Source organism: Sarcophilus harrisii, chromosome 5, assembly GCF_902635505.1.
Source record: "Sarcophilus harrisii chromosome 5, mSarHar1.11, whole genome shotgun sequence".
NCBI classification, from domain to species: Eukaryota; Metazoa; Chordata; class Mammalia; order Dasyuromorphia; family Dasyuridae; genus Sarcophilus; species Sarcophilus harrisii.
The window spans coordinates 102,924,690-102,949,043 of record NC_045430.1 but is presented as its reverse complement, the minus strand read 5'-3'; the positions used below and the strand labels follow the sequence as shown (position 1 = coordinate 102,949,043).

Sequence of the window (24,354 nt, the reverse complement as noted above, 5' to 3'; positions counted from 1 at the left end):
AGATACAAAGTGACACGTTTTTAGACATGGACAATGTTTTGTTCATGTTTGGTAAAAAATGCATATTTGTTTTTCTTTGAAAAATGAATGTGAATTGAAAATCTAAATACATATATGTGTGTATGTATGTATGTATGTATGTATATATGAATGTAATCTCCTTAGAAATAATTATTCTTTGTCATCTTATCATAGTCCTTTCATATGTACTGTGAAGTTACTATAGCTATAGTCACCCTTCAAGTAATCCCCTAGTCCTTCCTCTTCATCATTACTCTTCTGCATATACTCCCACACTCGGGACTAGGGTTTGAAAGTCTATAGCATTTCATATGAAGGAATAATTGGATCACCTCTTTAGAAGAGTGGGGAAAGTATATAGGGAAGTGGTGCTGGTAATATAATCTCTCCCATCAAAAATTTTAAATTAGGGATGGAGAGAGGGAAGAAAAAAAAGACCACTCAGACTTATAAAAACTAATCTTTCAGACATCATGAATCACTGAGTGGGTGAGAGCCAAGAACAGCCAAAATGAAGTGAATAATACAGAAAAACATTAGAGAAAGGAGATATTAGCAGAAAAACTGCCAAACTTCCCATTAAGATTTTAATTTCTCATTTCAAATCTCTTCATTAAAAAAGAAAAAAAGACCAAGATCAGGAAATAAAAGACAGGCTTCAGTAGGAAGGATAGTAAATTGGGACAAGACAGAGGCAGGAGATGAGATAGATGAACTAAAACAATACTGAATTTCTGTTCTAAAGTTAGATTAAGATTTTAATTTCTTATTTCATAGGATCTAATCTCACTATATGATTCCTGCTCCAAAGCTCTGAAGATATTATTTATCTAGCAATAAACTATTTAAGGAACTAGAAAAAAAATCACATAGCCTGTAGAAGCATAAATAGTCTAAAGTTATTTTGCTGCTGCTGTTGTAATTGTAGCGAGTAATTTGTTTAAGGCCCTTATTAAATATTATTCTAATGGATTGCGATGCTTTTCTAAAGATTATAAAGGCTTAACCCTTGTTAGATTTCCTGGGGCCATTTTTATGTGCATGGTGAGAGATGATTAGGAAATTAATTGTCTTATTTGAGGAGTTAGGAAAAAAGAATGTCATCCTGTTTCCCTTCTCTTATAAATGAATTTATCATTAAAACTTTTTTTAATTCTTTGCTAGCAAGATATACTACCAAGATTAAGATTCTCCTGCTTAACTTCTTAGTTTAATTTGAATAATTTTACATTGAATAACTTAGTATTATGTGCAGAAATTTTGTTGTTCAGTTATTTCAGTCACACCTGACTCTCTGTGACCCTATTTTGGGGTTTTCTTGTCAAAGATACTGGAGTGGTTTGTCATTTCTTTCTCCAGCTCATTTTACAGATGAGGAACTGAAGTAAACAAGGTGAAGAAACTTGACCAAAATCACATAGTTAATTAGTCTCTAAGACCAGATTTGAACTCAGGAAGATGAGTCTTGATTCCAAGTCCAGCGCTTGATTCACTGCACCACCTAACTGCATTAATTTAATCACCCCCAAATGAAAAAGTATTTTTGTTGGAACTGCTGAAGCGGTTAAGGATTAAGACTTCATCTTCAGACTTCTAATCTCCTCCTACTCCACAAAACATCCCTTTCCAAGATAATACAGATGACATACCCATCCTTTAAACATTAGTATACCAGAGGCAAGCCAATTTTGCTCAGCGGAGACCCTTTTAGCAACTTATCATACGTATGCACAAGCTATATACAAAGCAGCAGATTGCGGCCATCCACATTTTGACTGAAGGCACAAATTTAGCATATGTTAGAAAGGCTGTCTAAACATAAGCAGCTTCCAAATCCAGTCTCCCATCTCCCATCACCACATAAAGGTCTGATCCTCCGCAAAACTGTGAAATGGGGGAAAACTATTTTCAGGCTGAGGCTAGGTAAAACATTCTATTAGAAAACTCACATGACTTACTGAATTCGGCCTCAAGTCATCATAGGGCAATTCATTTTCCCCATGTATAAAAATGGAAAGCATTAAGCAACAGATGCTAAGGCTGATGGTGGAAACTTAGATTTGAACGCTACTTTTGACACTTGGCTGGGTATAATTCCATGGCCTAGTCATTAGTCTCTCTAAACAAGATTTCTCATCTGTAAGCTGTATTGTAAAATGTACATGTACTATAAAAAAGTAAAATATTTTAAAATATTATAAAAATTAAAATTAAAAATGTATATTATAAAAATTAAAATATTAAAAAAAAATACTGGATAGTAATCTATACAGTAATACTGATGGAGGCGCCTACCTCCATGGAGGTTCAAATCTTTGTGAATCACAAAGGACTATGCAAATGTCAGCTGCTATCATCTAGAAAGTGCTATATAAATTGAGTTTGTTTTATTATCCAATCCCACCACTTTCCCCAATGTGATTTCTTCCTCCTCTTCCCTAGTACCTATCACAGTGTACCAGTACCTCCATATCATTAAGATGAAAGAGTTTTACTATGATAGTTTAAATCAAATATATTTTCAGTTAAAGAAAAGGACTCTAAAAGGCCCCATGCTAAAAATTAATTAATGAGAAATAAATCTCCAATGGGAAAAATGGAGGCATTTTATTTTAAATGTGGGCAGATAAGATTTTGGTCATGGGAGAGTCCTTGGCACTTCTCCAATCGCATACTGTAGGTGAGCACTTGTGCCATTTCTGTGTAAGGCTGACCATCTCCACAGTCTTAAATTCACATAAATAATAAGGAATCTGAGTATTTTCAGTACCCAAGACATCTTCACTTTGTTGCTAATAAAACAATGAACATAATGAATAAGAACAATAAAAATTACATACTTATGTCTATAGATTCAAAAAAGTTCGCAACAAGATACTACTATTTATATTTAAAAACAATTAATTTTAATGATAATAAAAATAATTGAATAGCTAGGAATAAATTGATCTTTCCTTAATATCACAAATGGTATCTATCCAAAACAAAGAGTCACCACTCTATATAATGGAGGAACTTGAAAGGTCTTTCAAATAAAATCGGGGGTAACAAATGAATACTTATCATTCCCTCTATCTATAAAATAAAAGGGGATGTATTCAGTGATGGCCACCATTCTTTCCAGAGCTAAATCTCACAATCCCAAGATTTTTATTAGATGATATTAATGAGGTTCACCCCATTATGTTCTCTCTCTAAGGAAAAATAACTAGAGATAAGTCCTCAGTGAAGAGCTAAGTTTCCTGCTAATGCCCTATGCTGACTTGAGGCCTAACTAGGTAACATTAGTTACTTAACTGCTAGCTCGGTAACTAGTGCTAGTGTTTCTTTGCATTCCTGATAGAATCTCCATTCCCTTGATATTTTTGGGCAATAGGAATCGTCATAGAAGCCTGTAAAAACACAACTGGGGGACTAAAGACATAATAAATGCCATATTCTATTCAATTCAAAGGTTGGTTTTTTTTTTTTTTTTTTCATTTGTACAGTCTCAGAAGAGTAAAGATTTTAAAAATATTTGATTTTTTTTTAAACAATCATTACTTGGAGGGTGACTATGATTGTTTAAACAAACAAAACATTTTTTTCTACACTAAAACCAGAACAAAATTTTCATTTTCATGGGTTCTCAGGTATCTCTGTATTTGTACTTGCCTTATGATCTAGGAGAGTAGAAATTTAATTAAAAAACAAAACAAAATGCACGTGACATTTCCAACCCAAACTAAGAGGTTGGTGTAGGAAAATAAAGGAATAAAAAAACAAATGAAAGACTCTCCTAGGGAACTCTACAGTACAAGAACCCAAATCTTGAGCAGTAAATCCTAACGTTACTAACAACTGATATAATAAGCCTGACATAGATCACAGAGGAACAAAATATTTCTGTATTCACAGAGGGGATTTTGACAAAATGGCTCCAGTAAACCAGAATGAGAAGTGAAAAAAAAACAAGCAGTGGGAGTTTGGTATTGAGAAAACAACTATGTAGAAGAAATCAGAATGAAAGAGAAAGGGAAGGAAAGGAGAGGACTTTCTGTGTCAAGGGGAATTTCCAACCCCGTTAAATTTATTTCTGGAGGGAAAAATGTGCCTAAATTGCATTAATGTCAAAAAATGATCTAGATTTAACTTGAAAGATTTTAGGAGTGCTTTGTTTCTAGTTGTACTAGCCCATAACTGGTTTTCCCATCTCCAGTATCTTCCCCCACTTTGATCTATTTTCTAAGGCTACCAAACTGGGTCACTCCCATGCTCAAGAATCCCCAGTGTCTCCCTGTTACCTCGAGGATAAAATATAAAAATCTAATTTTTGGCAATTTTGCAGCACTCCACAGACTAGCTCCACTCTACCTTTTCAGTAGAATTTTACATTATTTCCCATTGCACTCTTCAAGCAAACTGGTCTACATTGTGTGATTTTCCATCTCCAGTCTTTGTTGGCCTTTTCATTGTTGGAATGCTCTCCTTCCTTGCCCTCTTCCCAGAGCGCCTCCCAATTCTCCCAGCTGCTCGTGCCCTACCCCATCACTTTGTAATTTTATTTTGTATTTATCCTGTATTTATGTCTCACAAGTAAGATTCCAAGGCTACTCTCCACTTTGTTTCTCACATAGGGGCTTATACATCAGTGCTTATAGATGTGATTGTTTGTTGACGCCTGTCAGGGTGTGAAGTAAGTAGAGACAGAAGATACAACGCACTCCCTCACTTTTGATCTTTGTATTAATTTACTGATGATGTTGGTGACCTAAGATACAGCTATTTGTGAATAGAGAACAAAATTTCAGTTCAACTTTAGTCACTAACAGCCTGGATTTTAGGGCAACTCTCAACTCTCAATTCAATGCTTTTTATGTTCAAGGCCCAGTACTAAGAAAATGGTAACAAGATAATCTTTGATTTTCAGGAGGAGGAACATCAGGATTTTCAGGATCATTTCAGGATTTGAAATGTAGGGGAAGGCAACAGTAAATACCCAAATAACTCTAGTATTGATGTGATGCCTGCTATGTTTTACTCCCCAACAAAACAACGTGTTTTCCTTTGCCTTGGAAAATCAGGCCTTCTGCTGAGAAAGATTTCCCTGGGAAATAATACTGGGTTTAATAAATGGAGGAGAAGATATAGAATCAAAACTATTCTGGCTGGAAATGTACTCTAGAGCTTGATTATTTGGATATAAGGGAGTAACTATTATCACTTCCATTTTCTTTTCTTTTGTGCAGTGGTCTCTAAACTTTTTTGATGGTATACCCCATCAATTAAAAAAAAAAAAGTTGAACATGTATCTCCAACATAAGTGTCTTTATTTATAAATTGTATAAAGGCCATTCATTCTGTGAGAGTAGGAGGTGGGGACAGGGAATTTTCTCAGTGGTACCTGCTCATCATCTGGGGCTATTTGCAGCTATGTAGGGCAGTAGATAATATGGGGTGGAATCAGGAAAGCTGAATTTGAATCCCACATCAGATACTTATTAGCTAAGTGATCTTTAACCACTCTGTCTCAGTTCCCTCATCCATAAAATAAAAATAACATCTCCTCACAGGTGGTTGGGAGGATCAATGCAGATAAGATATTATTGTTGTACTATCAATGATTTAGTACAATTTAGGATATAAAATAATAATTCCCCTAAGGGGCCTACACAGCAGGGACTGAAGGGTTAGGCTGGGAATCTAGTGAGTGGAAGAGGAGATACACAGCTAAGTGACGCAGTGAATAGAGCACCAGTTAGGAGGATCTGAGTTCAAATTCCATTTCAAACACTTAACAGTTATCAATGTGACCCTGGGTGGGTCATGTCCAATTGCCCCCCACCCACCCAAGGGGGAAGAAGAAGAGGAAAGGAAAGAAAGAGAGAGGGAGAAAGGAAGGGAGGGAGAAGTAAAAAGGGGGGGAGAGGGAAGGAGGAAGGAAGTAACAAAGGAAGGGAGGGAGAAAGGAGTTGGTAAATGTTGGACTATAATGGTTAAAAGGTAAGTAGTGTTAGAAACAAATCCCATGACTGGTTCTTGCAGAGAAGGTAAAATATAATTCCAACTTCCCCCCTCCAAATGGTTGATCACAAACACTATACCAAGGGATCCTGACATGTCCCATTTTGGGGGAAAAACTGCTTTAAAATAAACCAGCAAAGCCTTCACTTTAGCACTAGAAGTTTTTGTTCTTGTGTTTCTCTCAATTTTTTTTTTATATTTACTTTAATATTCTACTAACTACACATATTCTGTGAAGCCAGAAGAAGGAGGAAAACTACTTGTTGATCAACTGTTTCTATAAAACTCAACCAGGAACTAGTTGGGGGGGGGGGGGGGGGGGGGGGGGAGGAAAGGTTCAAGAAATCTAGTTTATCCGGAGAGACTCCTCTGGTCTCCAGTATAACTTATACAATCCTGCACTATGAGATCAAGCAGACAGTAACAATGACCTAGGCAAAAGGACAGCTAAGGGTCTAGCAGTCACACCCACACAGAAGGCTTTGAAAGCAACTGTACCTTTAACAGAATAGGATTAGCCTATAAAATTCTGGGACACCTACATCACAGAGGCTTGAAGTTAGCCAATTCTTCAGTTCATTGGCAAAGCCTAGAACCAATCTATTGGTGTGGTATTACAAATGGATTAACCTAATATAAATAAATTACAGAAATCATATGTAAGCATCGTACAGTGGTGGGCATTGTGTTATCACATTTCCTAACAGAAGTACTTTTCTCACATAAAAATCATAGCTAAAAGTATTTAAAGTACAATTTCCTAAAGTGGCTGCAGTCACCATCTGCATTGAAAACTGATGAAAACAGTGGATCTTAAGTGACTAAGGATGTTTAGAATCTGGAGATCATATGATACCTCCTAAGATATTTTCTATTCCTTTTCTATTTTTATACAGTTCCTCAAGTTTCTCTCATATTCTCCATCAATGTGTATATGAATAAACTAAGGCATAGGAAAATTAAGCCATGTTCCAGTATATTAGAGAGAAAAGATGTTGGACATGGAGTCAAGAGTGATTTGGGTCAATATCCCAGTTCTGCCATTAACACTTAGCCTTGTGACTTCAGTTGAGGTACTTAACCTGTCTTAATCCCTCTAGTCTTCAAAAGAAAGAAAATTGACTTGGAATACTCAAAGCAGTTGTGGAGAAAGGACTATATCTAAGGGTTAGGACTAGAACTATGATTTCTTTGGAACAAGCAACATGAAGGTGAGGAAACTTCCTCTACTAATGCACATCATTACCTTTTCTGCAACTGATAGTCTAGTTATCTAGAAGCCAGATTTTTTTTTTAAATAAACCTTTTTATTTTCAAAATATATACATCGTTTTCAACATTCATCCTTACAAAACTTTGTGTTCCAAATTTTGTTTCCTCCCTCCCTTTGCCCCATCCCTTCTTCTAGATGGCAAGTGATCCAATATATGTCAACATGTGCAATTGTTCCTAATATATTTCCACAATTATCATGCTGCATAAGAAAAATGAGATCAAAAAAGGGAGAAAAAACAAGATGCAAGCAAACAATAAAAAAAAAAAAAGGCGAAAATACTTTGTTGTGATCCCCATAGTACTCTCTCTAGATGCGGAGAGCTCTCTACAAAACAAGACCATTGAAACTGGCCCGAATCACTTCCCTATTGAAAAGAGAGCCACATCCATCAAAACTGATTATCACATAATCTACTTGTTGCTGAGTGCAATGATCTCTTGGTTCTAACTCACTTCACTTAGCATCATGTAAGTCTTTCCATGATTTTCTGAAATCATCTTGCTGTTTCTTACAGAATAATAATATTCCATAACATTCATATACCACAATTTATTCAGCCATTCTCCAATTGATGGGCATCCACTCAGTTTCCAGTTTCTGGCCACTAAAAAGAGGGCTGCCACAAACATTCATGCACATGTGGGTCCCTTTTCCTCCTTTAAGATCTCTTTGGGTTACAGGCCCAGTAGAGACACTGCTGAATCAAAGGGTATACACAGTTGGACAGTCCTTTGGACAGCAGAACCCAGATTCTTAAACTATGAGATTATAACTCTATATGGGGTCTCATAATTGAATGTAGGCTTACAAAATTATAATTTGTTATCAGTAACTGTCTCATTTGCATCCTATTTCACCTAACTGTGCATCCAGAGTCACAGAAAAATTTCCATCATAAAAAGAGGTCTCAAGTAGAAAAAGTTTAAGAAGCTCTGATTTAGAACATTGAGAGTAACTGAGGAGCCTGGGTGAGGCGTGGACCCAAGTAAGCCCAGCTTTAAGACCAACTCCTTGTCTATTAAGCTCTCTTGCCTTTCTGTAAAACTTAAGAGAACTGGATAAATTATGTGATCCCTCGTGAATCAATGTTGGGTGTTACTAGAATTTTAAAAGCCTCAGCTCACTGACCCAATACACTTTCTCCATGAAAGTGCCTCCAAGGGATAAATCTTTTTTGTTTTTTTCCTGAGTCCTAAATTTACCTCTGAATGTCCTCTTATCCCCTAGAAAAAATGTGGTAGAAAGGAAAGTTAGCTAGCACGGAGTGAGGAAGACCTGTCTCTGGACCTCCCAGTGCTCTGGGACACCCTTAAAGTATAAAACACACACTATAAAGTATTTTATATAAAATTATAAAATAAAGTAACTCTAAAGTTAGTTACAATGTGTATGGATGAAGAACGATGACATACCTTGAGTTCCCATAAAACACCCATGAAATCATAGTTCAGGCTTCTTGGCTGTATAATGTCTCTCTACCCCTTCTCTCTACCTCTTTTCCCTCCATGTTTCTTCCATAAGGAAAATTATTTTCTTCTCCCAGAATTTTCTGGAGTCAAATTATGACATTACATACAGATGGTCCCAGAATGCTCCAGCAGAACAGTCACTATCTAAAAGGTATTCCCTTCCTTATCTCCCACCTTTCAGAGCCCTTCTCTAGCTTCTTTCAAAGCTCAGCTCAAGTACCCTAAACTACAGGAGGTCTTTCCCAATCCTCCCCTATTTCCGGCAGCTAGTAAAGTAGGAAGGTGGCAGGGGAGATAGTATACTGGATCTGGAATCAGAAAGATGCGAGTTTCAATCCAGCTAAGTGATCCCAAGCAAGTCATTTAAGTCTACCTCAGTTTCCTGTTCCATAAAAAGGAGATAACAACAACAATACTTCTCTCAGGGTTGTTCTGAAGATAAAATGAGGCAATATTTTAAAAATGCTTCCATGAATAGGATTTTTACAGGATGTCCCAAAAATCTTAGTTCATTTTTACACAATTAAAATGTAAACCATGCTAAAACTCTTGGGATACCCCATGGTTTGGCTAGAAATGTGAGTAGTTGAATAAAATCCTGGAACACAGTTAAGTCATTCCCATAAAATGTAGCAGGATCTATAAGTCTGGATGGCTACAGTTTTTCAAAATCATTACTGCTTATTTGAAGCAGAAATACCTGAACTCCCTGCAGCTTCAAGCTCAAAAACTATTTTATTTGTTTCGCCCTTACCCATCACCCCTTCTCCCTTCAAGGACTACATCTACTTCATCCAAACAAATCTTTTACCCTTCAGAACAGGGATTCTTAATTTGGAGCTTGTAAACTTGGTGTTTTAGTTTATTTTTCAAATTCAATTTTATTTTCATTTTCACTTCTTTATTATCTCCCTCACCCTATCTTTTCCCTTTCTCTTCCCCTATCTATTAAGGAAACAAGAAAAAATTAAAAACCCATTACAAATATAAAGTCATGTAAAACAATTTTCCACTTTAGCCATGTTCAAAAAAAAGCATCAAAAAATTGTACTCCAATATAGTTGGTTTCTTTTGTAACCCTCTATATTTTATGCATTAAAAACATGCTTCTGAGGAGTCTATACATTTCACCAGACTGCCAGATATAAAAAGATAAAGAATCCTTGATTCTCTGGAAAGTATAAACTTCAAACTCTAACTTTAAAAATTATGGAGCTCAAACTCAGATTTTGTAGGACAGCATTAAGTGAAATGAGAATCCGAGTTCAATCCATCCAACTGCCTTATTGTAAAGATGAAAAACCAGAGCCAGTGAACTCAAATCATTTCCCCAAGGTCGGTCTGTCTGTGTCTGTCTGTCTGTCTGTCTCTCTCTCTCTCTCTCACACACACACACACACACACACACACACACACAGAGTTAGTGAAGTAGATAGTGTCAACTGCCAGTGGAATTCTGCCCCCACCCTCAAACTCCAAACCCAGTGCTCTCTACAGAGCAATTTCAGACTTGATCTTTCTGTCATCCCATCTGCACTCAGTCCTCATACACATTATCCATTTCTGAGATTTGCATTTCTATTATTGGATCCGTACATCCTCATCAGAGGGCTATTTGCATCCATGATGCACAGGAAGCCGAAATAAAGGCTAATTTCAAAAAGCAGGATAGTAGTAGCCGCCCCCTGCCCACCTGAAGAGAAAAGAAAGGGCAAGACAGGATGACTAACTTGACTTAAGAATTCACTCTTAGCCCCAACTTGGAGACCAAAGTCTCCTTAAATCTGTCAGTCTCGCTAATTCAGCCTTTAAGAGAGCAAAAGGAATCAAAGAGAGAAAAAGATTCCCCAGGTACATCCAACAGAAGATGTACGAAAGAGGATGAATCAATACCAGGAAGCAGCAGTCAGAATCTAAGTGGCAGGTAGGTTGGGTACCTGCTACGTGCCTTTGCTGGAGAGGGGCAGGAACTGCCTTTACAAGCCTTATCAAAACTACTTTGAGTATTCTCCAGTGGCTAAACCCATGGCTACAGGAATTTATGCCCTGGGAAAATGGGTTTCAATTCACTTCAGCACTTCTTATGCACATGGCTCCTGCTAAGTGCTGCTGATAGAAAGGCAAAACTCAAAAAAGTCCTGGCCCATGACCATAATAAATTCACCATAATAAACCCCCCCACACTCCACCTCCACCACAAACAATTATATACTACTTTATCTCACTCAAGGCTTGAAACAACCCCACCAGGTACAAGATATTATTATAATGAGGGTAATGAGATGGAGAGGTTAGAGCACCTGCCTCAATCAAACAGGCAGGAAGGGTATGAGGCAAGTTCAAACCCAAGGCTTCCTGACCATGAATCCAGCCCTCTATCTACCCAAAGACTTAGTAACCATGTGTTCTAGTGAGGGAGATTCAGATAGAATATATACAAAGTAAGTATGGCAAATTAATTTCAAGAAAGTTAAAAAAAAAAATTTGAATTGAAATTCAGGGTCCCTGAAGTCAGGGATCTTATTTTATAATAATCTTTGGATCTCTTACATTCAGCACAACGCCTTGGCAATCAAATAATCAATGAACACTTAATAAGTACTTACTATGTGCCAGGTCAGGGCAGTTGGGTGGTACAGGGGATGGAGCATTGAGTCAGGAGACAGGAAGACCCGAGTTCAAATTCAATATAGTACTAGCTGTGTCACCCTGGGCAAGTGACTTAACCTGTCTGCTTTACTCCACTAAATAAAGAAATGGTAAATCACTCCAGTATCTTTGCCAAGAGAATTCCAGGCAATAGGGTCCAGGAGATCACGAACAACAACTAATACTCCAAGCACTGCGTTCCGTACTAGGAACACACACAAAAAAGAAAAGGACAGTTCCTTCCCTCAAGGAACTTAACAGCCTAAGGAGCACACAGCAGCCACTCTGATGAAAACTCAAATCAAACAAATCCTTATTGAATTCCTCCTATCTCCAATGTATTATGGAAGAGAATACAAAAAGGGAACAAGACATACTTTGAAATAAAGAAAGACAACAGAAGTTAGACCCTAGGACATATTATATCTGTCACAAATCTACAAAGTGCACTCAAAGACCCCATACATACACACACACACACACACACACACACACACATTTGTGCCTACAAGTTTTATGGAAAGATGGAAACTGGTGAATTTAGGATTTTTATTTTTTTTTTTTTTGATCTGGTAAAGCTCGTGATGAGGAACTTATTTTATCAATTCAGATTTGCTGACTAACTGCAACCTAATCATCTTAGAGATCTGCATGGGGCACTGAGAGGTAATGACCTCTCCAGCATCATAGAGCCAGAATGGGTAAGATGAGGGTGAGACTTGAACTCAGCACTTCTTGCTTCCAAAGCTAGCTCACTTATCTAATGAATATGTGGGTCTTCAATTCCATGTTCCAGATATACAAAAGGAAATAGTACAGTTCTTTAATGGTTGGGGAAACCCAGAGGATACAGGTAGTAGGGTATGTGTTGGAGGCTGGGGATAGTGGAAGATTTTGTGGAGAGAATAGTTATTTTACAGAGTTAAAATTTACAGACAAGAAAAAGGGAGAGCTACCTTCAAAGTTGAGCTGTTGACTGCACTTTCCATAAGGCATCAGTCTTCAAAGTATGGTCAGTCCCACCCTCCAGATCTCCCAAACCCTTCCAGAGGACTCGAAATGGATTATTTTCATAACATTTAAGAATTTCTAATATGGCAAACAATGGTAGATATAACTGACATAGATAAAAAGCTCTTTTTGATGGTAAGAGGTTGGGGAGAAGATATAAAGGTGTAAAGAATATAAAGGGGTCCTGAGACCAAAAAGTTTGAGAAACATTGCCACAGAATGACTTTCCCTAACTTCTCACACTGAGATCTGGCAACTAATTATACAGCTCTGGGCTCCCATGAGTAAAAGAGGATGAGCTAGGGATGATTAATTGATGATGTCATTTGAATGACTGCTGTGCTGTTTTAATGAAAATTAGAGAAATGGGCCTAAAGATGAATGCTTCTCTGCTTTTCTCCCTATAAACAAGGTTCACAGCCAGGTCCTATCAACCTGCACACTGCCAAGCTATCTTAAAGACCCTGGGCTCACTCACTATGTGGACAGTGATGTAAAAGAAAACGTCAATAAACGTCTTGTATTCACACACACAGCTATTTATAACTGATATATATATATATATATATATATATATATACACACACACACACACACACACACACACATATATAGCTGCCATATATATGCCAGCTATAAATAGCTTCAATTGAAGTTATTTCTTAATCTGGAAGTATAGAGCCAGGAATCAGTGACTGCATTGGGAACTCTTTCAGACATCAAACCCAGAAAGGAAATTTCCCTGGATGTTTTGCTGATGTTTTTTTCTGTTACTCTGTTTTCCTCCTCCTCTGTCACTGTCTCCCCTTTCCCCACTTCTCCCTCCTCCCTTTTTCCTTCCCCTTCCTTCTTCCTTCCTCTCTTTCCCTGTCTTTGATTAAAGCAGTTGACCAAACCTTCTGCATCATAATGTACAGCTGACAAACCAGAAACCTTTCAAAAAATTTTTCATATTGGGCAGCTAGCTGGTGCACCAGCCCTTAAGTCAGCAGGACCTGACTCAAATCTGGCCTCAGACACTTAACACTTCCTAGCTGTGTAACCCTGGGCAAGTCATTTAACCCCAATTGCCAAAAAAACAATACAAGAAGGAATATGGAAAATTCTATTAAGAAGAAGCAGACTTTACAGAAGATAGAAAGATTGCAATTTTTGAATAACGGAAGAAGCTTTCTGTTCCACTGAAGCTAGGATGTTTCAAATAATGTTGTTGCATATGCAAAAAACCCCAGCAAATTGTACATAGATTTCCACTTTCATGTGTGATCATCTTTTTTGGTTGTACTGTGTTCTGAAAATACTTGTTTTATTTCATAAATTTGGAAAAGAAAAGAAAAAGATGCACATGTTGGCCAACCAGAACTAAAATTACATTTTGTTTTAACGTTCCGCTCTAGGTACAACTTTGCTAGCAGTTTAACTGCTGATAAACTCAATTTATTCTCCTGAGAATGCAAAACTATCAAGTGGGTGAGCAGAAAGGTAATGTTTCCAAAAGAAGTCTTTAAATTATTTTAATATGCAAGTGTAAGAATTCTGAAAGACTTCTAAGGAGGGGAACTTCAGCCAACAGGACTATTTCTGGAGTTCTTACTCTAGAAAACGAATGTTGCTATTAGTAGCTTTTTATTAACCCACAATACCATAAACCATAAGCCTATAAAATATGAATGATTCATAAGTTTTGATTTTTAAACACCATTTCATAGGGATTTTTTTAAAGGTTGCAGAAAAGTGAATGCTGCATTGCTTACATATTTAAAATGAAGGCATGCTTTTTTATTTGTTTGTTTTTGCTGAAGCAACTGAGGTTAAGTGACTTGTCCAGGGTCACACGACTAGTGAAGGCATGATTAAATTGATGACATTTTAAATACGTTGAAAAAAAATCTTTTAAATTAATATTATTTTTCTCTCACAAATTCTTTTATTCCACAAATTGGAGAACAAGAATTGAAACAAGTCCACATTGCCCTGACATGGATGGCCTTTGGTCCAGTTTTGCATATCTTACCTAATGTGCCCTAATGTGGAAAAAAGAGAAAATCAAGAGTCTGGCTGGGATCTAATCCTGCCTCCTCCAGTTATTAGCCATAGGATGGCATTTTGTTTATTGTTCAGTTGTGTCTGACTCTTCAAGACCCTATGGACCACAACATACTAATACTGTCAATAGTTTCTTCTTGACAAAATCTTTAAATTTTTCTGGGCCTTAATATCTTTCCAGTTCTAAAATTCTGATTTTCAAAGGGGTACCTGGGGCAGCTAGGTGGTGCAGCGGATAGAGCATCAGCCCTGAAGTCAGGAGGACCCGAGTTCAAATCTGATCTCAGACATTTAACACTTGCTGGCTGGATAGACATCCTCAGACATTTAACACCTGGGCAAGTCAACCCCAACTGCCTCAGCAAAAAAAAGGAGGAGGGGTACTCTCCCTTCTATTAGATCTCATATATTTGGGTTCAAGTTGATAGATGAAGGTTCCATTTAGAGAATGGAACATCTGTCTGTATTTACCTGCTATTACTAAAGAAAAAAATTAACTCCTATTTTCATGGGGAAAAGGGGGGGGGGAGGGAAGGGGCCTTCATTCTTCTGTCTGCACAAGCTGGTTCTTTTAAGCACTGTTCTCCCTTCTAGGCTCGTTGCCCTCATCTCCACCTCCTGTTGCACATAATCACCACGAGCCTCTGCTTCTCTTTTTGCCTGTCCTGATTAGCCCTTTACCTCTTGTCACCAAGAAACCAGGGAAAAACCGTGTCCCTCTCACTTTCTTCTCATCAGCACAGGCAGCCTGCTTGCTTAAATGTCTTTGCTAAGAGTGCGGCATCGGGCTCACAGGACTAAAAGCTTTGAGAGAGTATTTTAAAAGCCACAGTTTGTAAGCTTGCAAACGACTGAATGTTCTAGCTAGTGGGCTGCTTACTTGACTTGCCCCCCTGAGAAAGGAATATGTACTGATTTAAAAGAGAGAGAGAGAAAAAGAGCAAGGCTCTCCTGCAGGATTTATCTGGAGATCTGAGAAGAAAAAATGACTTTCAAATGAGCTACTTTGGGGCATACCAGTCTGGTGAGTGTCTCTTTAAAACAAGAGGCTAAAAATGTTTTCAATCTCCCAGTACCATAAATGTCCTGGTGCTGTCTTTGCTTTCAGATTCTCCCCCGGACTTTCCATGAGCATTCTACTGGGAATTGTCTGGAATCCCAGATTAAGACAGCAATAACCTTATTCCCTTGTTATAATATTTATTCTCTTTTAGGATCAGCGGCCCAGCTGGGGTAGTTCTTTGTGCATGAAGTAGAGCTTCAAGAATTACAGGGGCTGAAAACAGATTCTTTTCAAAAAGCAAGAATAGCACGCCCATGTTCTCTCACACAGGAGCACGGGACAGTTTATTATTGCCTTCCTTTAGGAAGCCCCAAGTGCAGAGTTAGAGGGAGGGTCTGGACGCCCGACTCTGTTCTGGATGTCCAGGCCAGTGGCGATGCAGGGAGGACCACTGGATTAGGAGGGAGAAGGACTTGGGTCACTGCCCGCCACAGACTGTCAAGGCTGTCAAGATGTCACTGGCCTGTGGTGCACAGAGGCGAGAACGGGCTCCTAAGGTTGGGGCCCTCACACACTCACCGGACAAAACTAGGAAAATGATGTGACTTCCCTATTAAGTATTTCTTATGTGCAAAGGGCTTGCTAATTACTGAGGACACGAGAATAAAAACAAAACAGGTCTAGCCCTTGGGCAGGTTACAGTTTAACAGGGGAGTCAATATGTACATCTCTAAGTAAATGCGCAATATAGATAAAATTAATATGAGGTGACTTAAGGGTGGGATGCACTAGACTTTGGGAGGGAGTTTCTTCATCTGAAAAATAGGGCTGGCCCAGATTCTCTTTCAGTGCTAACAATATGGGGCCCAGAAAGTTAGAATTACACAGAAAGGAGCAATAGAGTATCATAGAAAGAAGGCTGTATTTAGGGTTGAGAAATTAAATTCAAGTCCTGGCCTTTATTAGCTGTGTGATCCTGGCTAAGCTATTTCTGAATCTCAGTTTCATGATACATAAAATGGGGTCATGACTGAACAAACACATATGTCTATTCCCCATCACTATAAAAATCTCTCTGAGAATAATCTACATTCATTTTGAAAGGATCCTATGATAAGGGGATCAACAGTTTTTTTTTAAAATAATATTTACATGTATTTATTTATTTAAATATAATTTTTATTTTAAAATAATTTTTAAAAATATATTCTATCAGATTGTACTTTAAGTTACAAGAGTGATTGAAAAATGTGGAAACTATTAATTATCTAAGAGAATAATGTAATAAATCAAGTAGCAGGCCTTGGAATCAAGGGGTTGGGAAGAGAAGTCTGCTGGGGTTTTCAATTAATGTAGTACACATAACAGAGTCTAGGGTATTAGACCTAAAACAATTTCTCCCACAGAGATGATGGATACGGTTACCTTTTGTTATTGAGAGAAAATCTGTGAACTATCTTGGCTGAAAAGAGACCAGAAAGACTTTTTTCTGGAGAGAAATGGAGACGTTTCCTGAGAGAACTGTCTTTAATTCTTGTTCCTTAGAGAAGATATCCTCAAAAGAACTCTTGAGAGACTATGACTGCCACCCTGAGAAAATCAAGTGGTGAATCTATGTATAATTCCTGAACTGAAGAGAGGTCTGTAGGTGTAGCTGATGGTTTGAGTTGACTCTAACAACTTTTCTCTGTGGTCCAATGCTAAAAAATTAAATATATATATATATATATATATATATATATATATATTTGGTCTTTTTTGTTATACCATCAATAAGTTATATAGCCAGTGACAGCGATAACAGGTGATTTGGTATTGAGAGGGAGAGTTGAGTGAAAACTTATTAGGAGAAGAAGGTTTCAAGAATGGCTGAATAAATTGTGGTATATGAATATTATGGAATATTACTGTTCTGTAAGAAATGACCAGCAGGATAATTTCAGAAAGGCCTGGAGAGACTTACACGAACTGATGCTGAGTGAAATGAGCAGGACCAGGAGATCATTGTATATGGCAACAACAATACTATATGATGACCAGTTCTGATGGACGTGGCCATCCTCAGCAAGGAGATCAACCAAATCATTTCTAATGGAGCAGTAATGAACTGAACCAGCTATGCCCAGAAAAAGAACTCTGGGAGATGACTATGAACCACTACATAGAATTCCCAATCCCTCTATTTTGGTCTACCTGCATTTTTGATTTCCTTCACAAGCTAATGGTACACTATTTCAAAGTCTGATTCTTTTTGTACAGCAAAATAACTGTTTGGACATGTATACTTATATTGTATTTAATTTATACTTTAACATATTTAATATGTATTGGTCAACCTGCTATCTAGGGGAGGGGGTGAGGGGAAGGAGGGGAAAAATAGGAACAAAAACTTTGGCAATTGTCAATGCTGTAAAGTTATCCATGCATATAACTTGTAAATAAAAAGCTATAATAAAAAAATTTTTTTCTAAAAAAAAAAAAAAAAAAAAAAAAGAGAAGAGGTTTCTTTGATTTTATAAATTATGATGTGGGTTAAGGGCTAATAGGTTGGAGATATGCATTAATTTATAAAGAAATATTAGAATGCATTCCTTGATGCCTTAAGAGCTAGATAGAGAACAAGGTAATAAATGAAGTCACAGGTAGGTCTGGGGGGGAGGGGAATGGGAAGAGAAGTCTGCTGGGGTTTTCAATTAGTGTAACGCACACTACAGTATTTAGGGGTATTAGACCTAAAACCTGCTACGTCATTAGCAAAAACTGCATGATACCACAATTAGCTCTGCGTCCCTATCCTAAGTATGTAAATAAAGCAAAGAAATGTTTTCTTTCATTGCTCATATTTCTCAATATCAAACCCTTCAAGCTCATAAGCCAAAATAAATATCAATGTTATGGCTATATAATGTATTAAGAATGTAATAAATGATATAAACATTTTAATAATATATCACAGAAAGACTATCTGCAGAGTCATTTCCCACCACTGACTACAATTATCGACATCTTTCAACTAGTGTCACCACTTAATCTCTCCCAGAAGAGCTTGTACCATGTACCCTCAATAGTTCTCTTCCAGATATCTTCTCCACAGGAGAAGAATTAAATTCAGTGCTCTCAAGAATTCTCTCTCTAGACTCTTTTTCTCGTTAATTTGTTCTCTCATGTAAGTTCTTTTAGTCCTTTCTTTCCTCAGTCTGCCTCCAGTCATGACAGGTAAGTCTCTAAGACGACAGTAAACTGCCTTTATTCTAGATTCTATTTCTTCTCCAAGATAAGGTAACAGTATCTATATTTTATGAAGAACTATCAAAACCAATTTTAAAAAGCATTTAGTTGGGAATGAAAAATTAACATCTTAAAGGCTCTTTTACATAGTTATTTCCTATGCAGATGCCAAAGTCATACAAGATTCCTTGAAAGAAGTAATAGAAATAACTTTATTCAGTGACATTTTGATGAATAATATCAAGTAAAGCATAAATCAAAGACCTAGAGACATTCTTAACATAAATTTTTACCACTATTATGGAAGGTGTTCAACAAAGCACCCAAACGAAAGAGGAAAACCCTCAAGATGGTGAGTTCCCCCAGATGCCCCTATTTACAGATGGCACTGTACTAATGACATCGTTTCCAGTTACAGCAGAGCTTCCTGACCAAGATCCACGCTCTTTGAGAGCCTGACTATCCACACCTGAAGCAGCAAGAAGAATGCCGACTGTCCAGACTTAAAATATGTGGCCTTTCACCTTGGGCAGGTACTACTGATGGACACTGAACTAGGCCTAGAATTGAATAGAAAGAGAGGAGCCAGTTGAACTATTTTAGAAAATATGGACTAGCCATTTAATAATTCCAGGTTTTCCCCGAAGCAAAGATCAATCTTTTAAAAAAACACTTTTCTTCAATATTGTTTTGTTGCTACAAGTCTGAATACAGTGTCCAATACTTTAAAATTAAAGGTCACCAAAAAGGCAATATAGAAAAATTTTGTGGGTATGAAGAGCCTGTAACATCATGTCAACAACATTTAGGGGAAAAAAATTAGTCTCAGAAAAATCATAAAACAGTCCTGCCACAAAGATCAGGAAATAACTGAGATGAAGAGAGCCATATATACCCAAGAGAGGACTGTGGGAACCGAACATGGATCACAACATAATGTTCTCTCTCTTTTTGTTGTTGTTCGCTCACATTTTGTTTTATTACTCATTTTCTTTCCTTTTTTGATCTGACTTTTCTTGTGCAGCAAGAGAATTGTGTAAATGTTTACACATGTTGGATTTAACATATATTTTAACATGTTTAACATATGTTGGATTGCTCCCAATCTAGGGGAGGGGGTGGGGGGAAAGAGGGGAAAATCTGAAACACAAAACTATGTAAGGGTCAATGTTGAAAAATTATCTGTGCATATTTTGAAAATAAAAAGCTTTAAAATTTTAAAAGAGAGAGAGAGAGAACTGAGACAGGGATAATGCAATATAAACAGCATGGGCTTTGGAGCAAGATCTTAATTCAAATCCTACTTTCCAACACCTCCATTGCTCTTAATTTCCTCCAGGAAAGATGAAAAGGCTGGACTAGATGGCCTTAGGGATCCCCAAGGGTTTTGGTTCTATGATCCTTTGACGAACAGACTGCAAGCTCCACTGGTTTCCATGCAATGCCAAAAGAGCTGAAGAAGTCCCCCTCTTCTTCTCCCCCCCCATATATTTTATGGATTCTCAGGGGAATATTTAAAAACTCTCAATCGAATTCCTTGAGAGCAGGGAGTGCTGTTTGCTTCTGTGTTCCCAAACCTTAGCACAGTACTCACCTGGCGCAAAGTGGGTATTTAGTAAATTCATGTTGATGATGTGGGATGAAAAGATGACTGAAATTTGTCCCACTGAACCAAGTATATGTTTGTGTGGGTGTATACACATGTATCTACTCAGTCTAATGGTGGTTTTATAGGCACATAAATATACACATAAGTAGTTTACATATATCACAGGTTATATACAGTTATATAGAATTTTAAGTGTGTATTAATAATGTGTATACATTTATATGCATATGTATATATACACACATGTGTAATACTCATAATATTTAACAACAAGATCATAACATATTATAATATCTGTGTAGAAAAGGGCAGAAAGCAGTGAAAGGAAGTCCAAAATCAACCAAGCCAAGTCCCAGGGCCCTATTGTCCTGGACCTGTGCCTTCCAGAACTGGACTGGCCTTCTGAGGCACTCAGGGAGGCAGAAATGCTACTGGCACTCTATGCCCAACAGTAATCAAGTGAGTCAACTTTTCTGGATACCCTTAAATCAAATGTTACCTGAGTTCTGTGGCAGCACAGGACAAAGTAATAGATATGTTACTTGCTTCAGGGACTACTAGGTGACATGGATGAGTCACCACAAATAATCTCCCATATCACTGAAAGTGTTTGTAAGATTTATAATTAAGGCTACCAAAAGAGAGAGAGAGAGAGAGAGAGAGAGAGAGCGAGAGAGAGAGAGAGAGAGAGCGCGCGCGCCATTGACTGATTGGCCTAAAAGGGCTGATCCAACTGAATAATGAGAAAAGGCAAGGAGGCAGATTCAAGTCAAGGAAAAGAAGGAAAGAAAAGGCATAAGAGAAGGAAAACTGGTTTTCAAATGGGAGAACAAGAAATGTTTAAAAAAAGCATCAAGGATAAAAGCAGACTCAAGAAGGAGGGGAAAAGGAAACAGCAGTCTCAGCAATAAAGTCAAGATGTGATACAAAAAAGTTTAAATTCTCAGGATCATTTAGCCAGGAATACTAGTTAACTCTAAAATGTTTTGTATATTTTCAGATTCTATTTTTTTTTTCTTTTTGTCAAAAGTATTTTTTTTAATCATTTGGGAAGTGGGACTGTGCCCTCTTCCAAGTCATTTAGGAAAAGACAGAAAAGACTTCATAGCAACCAAAGACTTGAGAAATAAATTCCAGATTCCCCTTTCCCTAGGGGAGTTCGCACAAGTTCCACCTTCCCATCCCTCCTATTGCCTTCCAGCTCTGCCCCCAGCCCTTCCCTCCCTCAGGGGGAACCTCTTGGAGGGGGCTGGCAAGCTTTACACAACACTCACGCAGATGTGCCGGCAGTCTGATAGAGTCCTCCTCCATCCTGATGGCTTGAGGCACTGGAACATGAAGAGGAGTTGAGGAAGAAGTATAATTTGGCACCGGGCTCTCTGGAGGGGTGTAGGAAATTCTCTCCTGCTGTTAAAAATAAGAGCAAGAAAAGAGGGGAGAGGGAGAAAGAAGGACAATGTGAGTCTTGGAGTGGAGGTGTGAAAGCAATGGGGGGTGGGAGGCATTTCATGGATGGGGTCAGCCCAGGATTCCCTATTAATCTGCTGCTTCCTATGAAGATTTCCCATCCCCAGTTGGTCCAACCCCGGACGACACTCCTTTCCTTAATCTGGCCTGAATAACACATGAATGTGGCCTACAAAAATTATTTGAGTATTCCTATATATTCATTTTCCTTTCAATAAGATCTGATTTAAAGTAGTCTGGCCTATATTCCAACCAATAAGGTGGCTGATTTTCAGATTCCCTAGAGTTTATGAATTTGTACGGTAACATTGGGAAGCTTTTTTTTCCTTTTGAAATGGAAAAATAGATACTCTTGTGGGTTTCCTTTGGGTAAAGTAAGACAGGAATTTCGGTAATAGGGGTTAAGTAGTAGCTTCTCAAAATCTGTTCCAATTTATTATCACTATATTAAAACTAACACTTTCCTAAAGTGGAGTTCTAAAACCACAATTAACAAAACCATGAAATAGAGCTTACAGTGGCATATATATATCTATATGTATATGGTAAATAATCTGTTTGCAAAAATCTTTTTTTTTTAAACCTAACAGTTTAAAGTGGTACCCCCCCAAAAAAAAAAAAATTCCCATAATTATAGAGCTGTCCTTTATGACAGGTAAAATTTTACAATATTAAAAGTGATCTCTTCCTAATAATTCCCTTATGTCCCAAATCATCTTTTTTTCTTCCTTCAGAGAGTAAATTTCCAGAATTAAGCCAGCAGTGTTTAACTGCATATATTCATTTGACCTAATAAGGAAAGAGAAAAAACTTGTTCTTAGCTCCACAGCTAAACTCCAAACAACCAGTATCTGCCAAATGAAAAAGAATAAATGCCTTAAAAAAAAAATCCCCCCAGTGTTTAGCACCATGCCTTGAATATAAATAAACCTGGTGAGGGTAGGAAGGATTCTTCCCCTCCCCCAAGTAAAATATGATACAAAAGGATAAAATCCCACTATTATATCAATGCAATCTGTGCACTAAGCACCTCATCCCTACCAGGAAATTCTTCCTTCCCCCATCTTAGAATGTTCCCAACCTGATATAAAGAGTTTTAAACACAACTTTGATTTACTAATCAAGAGACCATAAACAGAACCATGCATGAAAAATAAGAAAAATCTACAATATGTCATTGTGAAAATAAAAACAAACAAAAACCTAAGAATAACAAAAAGTGATATTTTGGTAATTATACAAAATAGGAAGTAAGACTTTTATTTATATTTTAACAGAAATAGTCTATTTGTCTTCAGAAGAAGAAAAAAAAAAAAAACCCAGACCAATTCATACAGTTCATGTGCACACTGGAGAGTATGTTCCAGTCCCGCTTGAAAATATGAGGGAGGAGGACAAAACCATCATTCTTCAAGATTCCAAACTGGAAGAACAGAAATGGTAGAAAGAAACAGAATGATAGGAAATTGGAGTTGCAGGAGCTCTAGGAGATCATGTACTCCAACGACTTTATTTTACACCTGAGGAAGGAGGGAGAAGGAAATAAAAGAGGAGAGAGAGAAAAAGGGGGAGAGGGAAAGGGGAGGGGGAAAGGAGAGGAGGAAAGAAAGAGGGAAAAGAACAGAGAAAGGGAAAGAGGAAGGGGAGAAGGCTGGAGGGGGAAGAGAAAGGGACAATGAATTAGTTTCTTCTAGTCAGATGAGAAGTCAAAAAAAAAAAAGAAAAAAAGTCTACTTTGGGAAGCTAGAGCACTAAGAACTGTTCTGTTTTACAGAACATAGATGTAGATCCCTTTAAGCCTAGGGACTAGATTTCTATCACATACAAGACACCCAATGAAGGATCACCCGGAGACGAAATAATCACCTTTGTGCGGGAAGCCAGATAGCAAAGATGAAGGGATTTAAAAGTCAGGCAAGACAAAGGTTGATTCCCATTTCCAACACTCACTTTCTACATCAACACCAGGGTCAAGACGGCCCCTCAAGCCTCATTCCACTCATCAGTAAGGTAGCCCCAGCTAATACTGTCCCTAGGACCTACTCAGAGGCCTGGGCCTAGTCAGGAAGTCTCACCTCTGGGATACTTACAAACCGTAACCCTGAGCAAGGCACTTAACCCGGTCTGCCTCAGTTCCTCATCTGGAAAACGAGCTGGAGAAGGCAATGGCCAACCACTCCAGAATCTCTGCTAAGAGAACCTCAAATAGGGTCATGAAGACTCAGATGGGACTGAAAAATGACTACTTCCTTGGGCTGTTGGGAGGCTCCCAGGGAGATAACATGGTATGCTGGGAAATACCAAATGGCTGTTTCTCCAGAAAAAATGTATTGTACTCACAACACCCAAGTTAATTTACATTACTTACATTTTCTCCATCACTTTCTTAATCTAAATAATCAACAAAACAACAAATCCACCCCTGATTTGTCATGCTGCCCAACCTCCCCAGATATTGATGGGGAAAATTTAACTGAAAACTTAACAAAGGGGTACATCCCTCATGCCACAGGAAATGATGGATTTCTATGTTCAGTAAACTGCATGATGATACAACTTCAGATATGTAGAT

General features: G+C 37.7%; 1 protein-coding gene across 3 annotated transcripts in view; it reads right to left on the bottom strand.

Moving 5' to 3' along the window:
• The window catches only part of ETV6 (ETS variant transcription factor 6), a 305,038-nt gene that overhangs the window by 154,817 nt on the left and 125,867 nt on the right, over window positions 1–24,354 (bottom strand). For 2 of the 3 annotated variants that reach the window (XR_004229489.1, XM_012550761.3), the window contains exon 2: window positions 21,590–21,722. Coding sequence is in view for 2 of the 3 variants with exons in the window: in XM_012550761.3 (XP_012406215.1) it covers window positions 21,590–21,722 (133 nt within the window). In the remaining variant the exon portion in view is untranslated. The remainder of the gene's footprint in view (window positions 1–21,589; window positions 21,723–24,354) is intronic. The other variant, XM_012550762.3, reaches the window with a different exon arrangement.